At 41.2% G+C, this 10060-nt stretch overlaps 1 protein-coding gene across 3 annotated transcripts; it reads right to left on the reverse strand.

Moving 5' to 3' along the window:
- Positions 1-5081: 5081 nt before the first annotated feature.
- Positions 5082-9791, reverse strand: LOC147008093 (uncharacterized). 3 transcript variants are annotated; one of them, XM_085865561.1, is made up of 2 exons: positions 9677-9791; positions 5082-7665 (listed from the first exon to the last, which is right to left on the reverse strand). In XM_085865561.1, the coding sequence occupies exon 2, from the start codon at positions 7655-7657 to the stop codon at positions 6119-6121; it is 1539 nt and encodes a 512-aa protein (XP_085721687.1). In that variant the 5' UTR covers positions 7658-7665; positions 9677-9791; the 3' UTR covers positions 5082-6118. The 3 variants fall into 3 exon arrangements, with proteins under 3 accessions (XP_085721687.1, XP_085721685.1, XP_085721686.1); XM_085865559.1 differs by lacking the exon at positions 9677-9791 and adding an exon at positions 9001-9150 and having other exon boundaries at positions 5083-7665; XM_085865560.1 differs by lacking the exon at positions 9677-9791 and adding an exon at positions 8997-9150 and having other exon boundaries at positions 5083-7665.
- Positions 9792-10060: the final 269 nt, after the last annotated feature.

Genomic DNA, 10060 nt, shown 5'->3' on the forward strand with positions numbered 1-10060 from the left:
TCCTTCACATGATGGAAACATGTATGTACATGTAATCCTTCACATGATGGAAACATGTATGTACATGTAATCCTTCACATGATGGAAACATGTATATACATGTAATCCTTCACATGCTGGAAACATACATGGATATGTAATCCTTCACATGATGGAAACATACATGGATATGTAATCCTGCACATGATGGAAACATGTATGTACATGTGTTGGGATTCGTACCTTTTTTGAAGCTTTTTCTTTCTTCCCAACTCAATTCACTCACTTGCAGTAAATTGAAATATATTCCTGCTTGTCGTTCCAAAGGAACATTGTGTAAAGAGATAAAGAATGTGGTCGACCTTGAATGATCCACAGGAACATTGTGTAAATGGATCTCTTAGTAACTTCACATCCTCCTTATCTTGCTTCATACACAGGTGTTGAAAGGACATGAGCCAGTTGTTTAACAGTTGGTCCTGGGATGAAAGGAAGGACGATTATGTCATGGAATTTGTTGGAGATAAAACCGTGTATATATGAGGAAGTGACTCGACCATTCGGGCAGAGCACTCTCCGGGTTACCTCAACTGCAAATTGGTGTTCCTGGTGTTTCCTACTCTCCGTGCGGCCGCGTGTATTGATAGATAATAAACAATTTTATCTCAAATATATCGACGTCTTCATGCCTCAGTAAAGGGTGATCGACGCTTGGACATATGTGTGTCAGTTTGTATGTGTGTGTGTATGTATGTGTGTACGTGTATGTAAGTGTGTATGTATGTGTGTACGTGTATGTAAGTGTGTATGTATGTGTGTGTACGTGTATGTGTGTATGTATGTGTATGTGTGTATGTATGTGTGTATGTATGTGCGTGTATATGTGTATGTAAGTGTGTATGTATGTGTGTACGTGTATGTAAGTGTGTATGTATGTGTGTGTACGTGTATGTAAGTGTGTATGCATGTGTGTGTACGTGTATGTAAGTGTGTATGTATGTGTGTGTACGTGTATGTAAGTGTGTATGTATGTGTGTATGTTTGTATGTGTGTGTGCATGTAAGTGTATGTGTGTGTTGGTATGTGTATGTGTGTGTGTGTGTATGTAAGTGTGCATGTATGGGTGTATGTATGTGTGTATGTACAGTATGTGCATGTAAGTGTGTGTATGTATATGTGTATATGTGTGTGTATCTATGTGTATGTAAGTGTGTATGTATGTGTGTATGTAAGTGTGTGTTTGTAGGTGTGTACGTATGTGTGTATACGTGTGTATGTAAGTGTGTATGTATGTGTGTATGTGTTTGTATGTGTGTATGAAAGTGCGTGTATGTATGTGTGTATGTATGTGTGTTTGTATGTGTGTATATGTGTGAGATATCCAACAAAGTTATTCTAGTTTTGTATTTTTAATGAATTTTCTAAAATGTGTATCATTTGTTTTTCTCTTGGAAGTTGTGCGTTACGGTGTGAAAATAAAGGTGGAAAAACTCTGGTTTAATGTAATTTAATTCCAGGCTATAAGGTAACAATAGGTGAAAATTTTGAAAGGGGGTGCATGTCGACTTCTGTGGGCTCCGTGGGTCAAAGAGACCGAGTTTGTAAAAAGGCTTCTCAGACATCGAGAGGTGCATCATCACCTCCATCTGAAGAAGTAAACCTTCAAGAAGTTATGACACGCCACCAATGTATACCTGCTTTCGTATATTGTGGCTGTCGCAAGTTATAGTTGTACGAGGTCTTGTCTGTGTTGTTTAAATTATGGATGCAAATAATGTATTGGGCCAAGGAGATCCACCATGGCAAATTTGGGGTCTGGGTGTACTGGACCAAGGTACCACCACGTAAAGACCAAAGTACCACCATGCCCTTTGCAGACAGAGACCCTCAAGCATGCCCCTTGCAGACAGAGACCCTCAAGCATGCTCCTTGCAGACAGAGGCCTTCAAGCATGCTCCTTGTAGACAGAGGCCCTCAGGCATGCTCCTTGCAAACAGAGACCTTCAAGCATGCTCCTTGCAGACAGAGGCCCTCAGGCATACTCCTTGCAGACAGATGTTTGAAAAACTTTGGACCTCTGTATCTCTGAAACCGCACAAAGGAAAAATTTACAACTTGGCACGTGGCAAGTACTCCTCAAGGGGAATGCGTATGATTTTTTTTATGACGTTATACGTGCCTTCGTTATGATGTCATAATTGCATATGTAGAATCCGATCAGTATGAAAAAATTTTAGGGTCCACAAAAATGTTTTGATGACGTCATCAGTCATGTCATTCGGTCACCACATTGTTTTGTTTTTGCCTTCAAAAGTCTTCTCTGAAATGACTGAACAGATTGAGGCAAAACTTTACACGTATGACCACCTCTCTGTGAGGAACAAAAGGTTCACACATATGATCATTGGTCACGTGGTTTGGCAGCCATATTGGATTTAAAGAATGTTAAATAATGTTTTCTCTGGAACCGCATAATCAATCGATGTGAAACTTCATGGGGAATACATGTTTTAAATTTCAACTTGATTGGATTTGATTTCAACTTGATGGTCTGGCAGCCAGAATTGTTAATTTTTTTTGATATGGGGTTGTTTTTTAAAATTTTAATCAGCCTCACTTGGCTGTTCCAAGATGGATTTGAGGGTCGAGGAGTAACAGCTGAAATGCGAATCATATCCTGGTTCCTGCTGATGACTTTATCATATATTTTTGCTTGTTTGAGTCCCTTCTGATTACTCCAATGCAGGACTGTATCTGTTTGGTCTTCCATTTGATTTGAATTGAATTTATTTTAATCCCATTCTAAATTCAATTGAATAATGAATAATAATAATAAAAAAACACTTCATGGGTCAGGGTCAGGTGTCCGATCAAAGTGGGGTTGCATCAAAGCGGGACTTCTTGGAACCCGGTCATCACTGCCAACAGTTATAAAGTGGCAGTTCTAATGATGTCTCTTATTACCTTCGCAAACTTTGTTGCGAAGGTTATGATTTGATCGCTGTGTATTTATTTATTCATTTGTGAATATGTGTGTTTGTTTGTTATTTGCATAACTCCAAATGCATTGAACTGAATCGCAGAAAATTTGGTGGGATGATTGGTTATTATCCGAGGACCATTTGATTAGATTTTGGGAGCGATCGGGTCAAAGGTCAAGGTCATGAAAAGGTCAAAATCGTCTTTTTACCATAGCGCGGTCAATTTGTCTCCAATTTACATGCAACTAATGCCAAAATGTTCAGAATTCAATGCTCCATCTTGTGATATGTGACATGACACAATGGCGTAATAACCCTTATTTGCGGTTGGGAGTCAAAGGTCAGGGGGGGTCACGACATTGCAAAATGTGCGGTTTTAGTCATAACACGGTCAATTCTTATCCGATTTGCATGAAACCAACACCAAAATGTTGACTGTTCTGTTCCCCACATTCTAATACCAATTACAAAATTAAAAGTACAAATGTCAAGGTCGAGGTCATGAAAAGGTCAAAATCGTCATTTTGCCAGAGTGCGGTCGATTTTTATCCAATTTGCATGCAACCAATGCCAAAATGTTGTGAATTCAATGCCCAATCTTGTGATATACGATATGACACAATGACGTCATTACCTTTGTTAGCGGTTTGGGTCAAAGGTCAGGGGGATCAACGACCTTTATTATCATAACGCGGTCAATTCTTATACAATTTGCATGTAAGTAGATTCAAAATGTTTCGAATTCAATTCCCTATCCTGTGATGTGTAATATTTGACAGTGACTTTATTGGTGAGTTTAAAGCATTGGGGGGGGGGTGTCACTGAACTTACAAAATGTGCATACCTGAGTGGCACGTACGCACACTAAACAAAAAAATGTTCCTTTTTATAAATTAGGAGCCAGCTGACGTATTACTTTTGGATTGCGCAACCACAACCAGCTCATGTCAACCATTCTAAAAAAAGCACGATCACCTGATGTGTGCTTCAAATGTGTCATTCAAATGTACCATGATGCTTTTGACTGCTGGTGCAATTTGAAGATATTAAAAAATAAAAGATATGCACATTTTACAGTTGTAAGGATGCAGGAAATAAAAACGGATTAGCAGGTAAAAACATAGTTCTCTCCATGCAAACCAATGGGACTTTGGCACCAGGAGAGGCGTATTTCACAACTGAAAGTTCTTTTTATCGATAGCACTTCAACCCCCTATCGTGCAACTAGCTAATGTCATACGCTCTACATATAGTACACACAGCTGAATTAGTACTTTCAGATGTCATACTTTCTAAAAATGAATGTTTGTTTGTTCACAATAAATAACTTATTTAGAAAAACAGAAACTCGTGTGTGTGAAATGCCCCTAAAATGCCAGAAAATAATTTCTTATAATGTGACCAGTTGTCATCAGATTGACTTGACACCGACACCAAAAAAGGTCAGGGAGTTCATACAGAAATTGTACAATGTACATGAATCAGTGTCAAACAGCAGGAAATTTAATGTTTTTAAGCCATCATAACACATATGAGATGGCAGATGTGGTGTGGGATTAAATACCCTCACAATCAACGGTTTCTGGGGGGGGGGCAAAATGTAGCGTTGGCGAAGGTATGCGCTCCACTGAGTGCCCGTTCTAGTTCATTATGTAACACACGAGTACACAATCGCCACACAATATACACCACATAAAAGAACGCTAACACCACACAAAACAAGTCCTGGCGAGGGTCTGCAATCTATGATTGCTCTTTTTATAGTTTATTGGGTAGTCAATCTAGTCTACCCTTATTATCAGTATTTCCGTCGATATGTTTGTCTGTCTGTCTGTTCGGTCCAGTGCTCCGTTAATACAATGGCGATTTCGATGAAACTTGGTTGGTCGGTTCATACCATGACCTTGTTTTGTGCAAATGAGAACCGTTGCTATGGACCCATCCGTTGCCTCGTAACGGACCTTTGAAAATTTAAAAAAATCTCAAAAATTAATTTTTTCGGAAATCAAAAATCGGGCCACGAGCAATATACACCACATGGGCAGTACATTCAGTCATACTGTCAAAAATTTCCAGCCGGATCCTATGAAAACTGTCGGAGAAGATAGACTTTGAATGAACCCTGGTCGAAAACAATAAAAAAACGAAGTTCGTTATATCTCAGAGACTGTGAGTCAGATATACATGAAACTGGTATGGTAGGTTCATGGTATGTCCGAGTTATGTGTGAGAAAGCACCGTTGCTATGGACGCTTTTGTTGGCTCGTAACGGCTGAAAAACGACTAAATTTGACTTGATCGACTACCGATGTCCGCCTACCGGCTTGTCAATTTTTTTTTTAATGTAAATAAACACAGCCCCATGGATTCACGAGGTTCCTTGAGTGTTTCCCTCGATATGAGAGCATTTTCTCCTTCGCAACTGCAGTATGGTGCTGTAACTCGTCTCCAAGGATGCACCTGTGTGCGAGTAGCGTAACTTGGGAAAAATAAATAATGGGAAAGTTATAAAAGATGAAGGCTGAAACGATTGGGAGAAACAAAAATTTAATGGTTCACACCTGTACACCTGATCATAAGGACGTGCAAAGAATAAACCCTGACAGGTGATGTGAAGAACTTCCGACAAGAGGAAAAACAAACACAGATATGGGATAAAAGATATCCCAAAGTTTGAGAAACAAAATAAGATTCCAGTTCAAGTTTAAAATCTATACTTGTTGTATGATTGTGTGTGTTTGCGTGTATTCCTGTGATTTTTGAGTGTATTAATCTGGGTGTGTGTGTGTGTGTGTGTGTGTGTGTGTGTGTGTGTGTGTGTGTGTGTGTGTGTGTTTGTGAGTGTGTGTGTATCCATCTCCATTTTGGTAAAGGGTCATGTTTGTTCGTACAAGTTGTGAAGTTTTCTTCTTCTCAGAGTTTTGTTCTGATGGATATTTTCAGGATCGTCACTGAACCCCAGGCAGTCTCCAACTGCAGTTAGTTTGTAGTAATATTCATTCCCAGAGATATTTTTGAAGATCTCAGTGAGGTTCTTCTTCATCACTCCAGTTGCTCCAGCTGTCACTGTCACAATGTCGACACTCTTCAACTTCCATCTTATTTTGACTTCATTTTCCAGATCCCGGTATTTGATCATTTCCCTGATAACACGGTATTCACACCGAAGTTGCTGGGTCCTCGCACCTCTGTTGTATCTTCGTGTGTATTTTTTGATGACGAGATAAAGATGATGAAGAAACAAATGTTTTGTCACAAGCAGAACACTTGTGGAGTTTATCTCCGGAATGTATTCGTTCATGTTGATGTAAATTTGATGATTGATTAAACACCTTGTTACAAACAGAACACTTGTAGGGTTTATCTCCGGAATGTATATTTTGATGACGATGCAAATTTGATGGTTGATTAAACACCTTGTCACAAACAGAACACTTGTGGGGTTTACACCCCGTATGTATTAGTTCATGTTTATGTAAATTTGATGAAGAAAAAAATGTTTTGTTGCAAACAGAACACTTGTGGGGTTTATCCCCGGAATGTGTTTTTTGATGATAATTTAAACCTGATGACGACAAAAAGGCCTTCGAGCACACAGAACACTTGAAGGGTTTATCCCCCGAATGTATTCGTTCATGTTTATGCAAAGTTGATGGATTACCAAATGCCTTTTTACAAACAGAACAATTGTAGGGTTTATACCCGATATGTATATTTTGATGACGATGTAAATTTGATGATTGATTAAATGCCTTGTTACACACAGAACACTTGTAGGGTTTACACCCCGTATGTATTCGTTCATGGTGATGTAAATTTGATGGTTGATTAAACGCCTTGTTACACACAGAACACTTGAAGGGTTTATCCCCGGAATGTGTATTTTGATGATAATTTAAACCTGATGACGAAAAAAAGGCCTTCGAGCACACAGAACACTTGAAGGTTTTATCCCCGGAATGAATTCGTTCATGTTGATGTAAAGTTGAGGAATCACCAAATGTCTTGTTACACATAGAACACTGGTAGGACTTTGCCCCGATATGAATAATTTGATGACGATGTAAATTTGATGATTGATTAAATGCCTTGTCACAAACAGAACACTTGTAGGGTTTACACCCCGTATGTATTCGTTCATGGTTATGTAAACTTGATGATTGACGAAACACCTTGTAACAAACAGAACACTTGTGGGGTTTACACCCCGTATGTATTCGTTCATGGTTATGTAAATTTGATGAAGAAAAAAATGTTTTGTTGCAAACAGAACACTTGTGGGGTCTATCCCCAGAATGTGTTTTTTGATGATAATTTAAACCTGATGACGAAAAAAAAGCCATCGAGCACACAGAACACTTGAAGGTTTTATCCCCGGAATGTATTCGGTTATGTTTACGTAAAGTTGAGGAATCACCAAATGCCTTGTTACAAACACAACAATTGTACGGCTTTGCCCCGATATGTATATTTTGATGACGATGTAAATTTGATGAAGTCGTAAAGGCCTCGTTACACACAGAACAATTGCGGAGTTTCTCGTTTCCTTGGATGTGCTTGATCACCTTGAAACAACTTTTGTGGTTGTTGAAAGAGACGCTGCTCGATTTGTCATTATCCTGACAAGAAGGTATTTTCTGATTGAGATGATCTTCTTCATCAAACTGGGCAGAGTTGGTAAAAGAAACGCTTTTCATTTCTTTATCTGCAAAGACAATGAGACACAAAACTAACTGGAAAACATCTGAAAATTCATCATCAGAACCCCACCCCACCGCACACCCGTAGACCCCCTCAGACTCCGTTTTTTCAATGTCGTGTCCAAACTTTAGTAAATCCTGGGAGATGAAGGTGTTGGTGAAGTTTCATTGAAATTGTGTGTGTCGTTTAGGAGCAGAAAGCAAATAGGAGGCTCCATCAGTACCGATATACCAGTGGGGTCAGACAGGTGTATAACGGTATACTGTATATGTATATCCTGGTGTTGGCGCAGTGATTAGGGCAGCGGCTTGGGATCCAAAAGGTCCTGAGTTCAAGCCCCGTTGGGCCACTGAATTAATACACCAGGGGGTTGACTCAGCCTGTCATCCTTCCGAGGTCGGCGAAATGAGTACCAGTATACTGGGCCGGTGTATACCCCGGTTAAAATAGGTGTACCATATCCCTGTGTGCTAAGAGGAGACCAGGGTTGCGTCAGGAAGGGAATCCGGTGTAAAACATGTGCCAAATCACTATGCGGATCATACGGATGATCCGCTGTGGCGACCCCTAACGGGAGCAGCCGAAATAAGAAGATATATATATATATATATATATATATATATATATATATATATATATATATATATATATATATATATATATATATATATCTCTCTCAATTGTGATGTGTATATTTCTGGGTGCCGTGTCCACCTTCCTCGATATTTTCTCAAAGTACAAAAACAGAACCCGTTTGTCCCAATTGTCCCTTGGTTTCCAAGATTGTAGTTTTAACCGTCTCGGAATTTTTAACGAACCGAACCCCCGCGATATTGGAGGATTCGCTGTTCTTTTTACAGAGTGTTGGTTCTGTCGAAGCAGTTTGTTACCATTTGGGTTACACTGGCTGGTTTGCCATTGCCTTCCCAGCAGGAGTTACGGAAGGAATTTGTTCAGAGTGGGGACGATAGCTCACCTACTCTTCACGAAACACACCGTGGGATGTTTAACATCCACCAACTAAAGATAGCAGAAGGGACACCCGGCTTAACGTCCATCCGAGGGACGGCACACACATTGATGAATCACGCCGTTTGTGAAACACCAGGAGGACAGTTTATAGCTGGGTCGGGATTCGAACCCAGGATACACAGCTTCGAAGGAAGAGTGCGTATATCTCGTCCATCCTGCCATGCATCGAAAATGGCGACGAGGTGAAAACCGACACACGGTCTCCACAGTGACGTAAACAATCTGATTTGACGAACACTTCGACCAAACTCAACGATAAAAAAAAGGAAAATCACAATAAATATATTAACTTGCTTCACTCACACACCGGGGTGTTGCGATCCTCCATTTTTGCGACTGTCACTATGCCAACGAACAGCAACAACCTGTGACGTCATTCTTATTACGTCACACTATTAACCACGCCCACACAATGACGCAACACTGGGACCGCCCACTTCTTCCATAATTCTGGACCTCGGAACGAATGGGTAAAATAATACGACACGAACAGATTCGTATCGCTTGAATAAACCACTGTATGCCATCCGAAGTGTTATTATTACACTTACAAAACAAATTGAAATCGGCGATAAATCTGGCGCCGTGCTGGGTGGTGTCCCGTGACCAATCAGCGTGCTTAAGCTTGCCAAGCGAGGCGTTCCTTAGCAACCATTTTGTTGGACTGTTTGAGTGTTGAACCGACGTGAAGCACGTTCTTTAACAGGTCGAGGACCAACTGCAGATACCAGGCCCACGAGTACGAGCGTCTTTAATCTTATTGGTCGTGGAACACCCCCTATCCCAGGTATACCAAGCAGCACCGTCTGTAAGAACAGGTAGTTGGGAATGATAAGGGAGTAAACCATTGCAGGGCATTTACATTTAATGTGTTCAATCTGTCAGGTTTTGATGTTTGGGTTGAAATCTGACGAGGACAGCGAACGATGCAATCTGTTTTTTATTCCACACGCAGCACTTCACCATGGCAACACCATGCTCACCGGACCAGGACGTGTTCCTTCCTTCCAGAATGACAGACGGTCATTGCAGCTCCCGCCCGGTCGTCGGTGACGGTCATTGCAGCTCCCGCCCGCTCGTCGGTGACGGTCTTTGCAACTCCCGCCGGTCGTCGGTGACGGTCTTTGCAGCTCCCGCCCGGTCGTCGGTGACGGTCTTTGCAGCTCCCGCCCGGTCGTCGGTGACGGTCTTTGCAGCTCCCGCCCGGTCGTCGGTGACGGTCTTTGCAGCTCCTGCCCGGTCGCCGGTGACGTTCATTGTCGCTGCCGCCCGTCGTCGGTGACGGTCATTGCAGCTCCCGCCCGTCGTCGGTGACGGTCTTTGCAGCTCCCGCCCGGTCTTCGGTGACGGTCTTTGCAGCTCTGCCC

Source organism: Eptatretus burgeri, chromosome 21 (assembly GCF_056783735.1).
Source record: "Eptatretus burgeri isolate ZD-2024b chromosome 21, Ebu_testis_v1, whole genome shotgun sequence".
NCBI classification, from domain to species: Eukaryota; Metazoa; Chordata; class Myxini; order Myxiniformes; family Myxinidae; genus Eptatretus; species Eptatretus burgeri.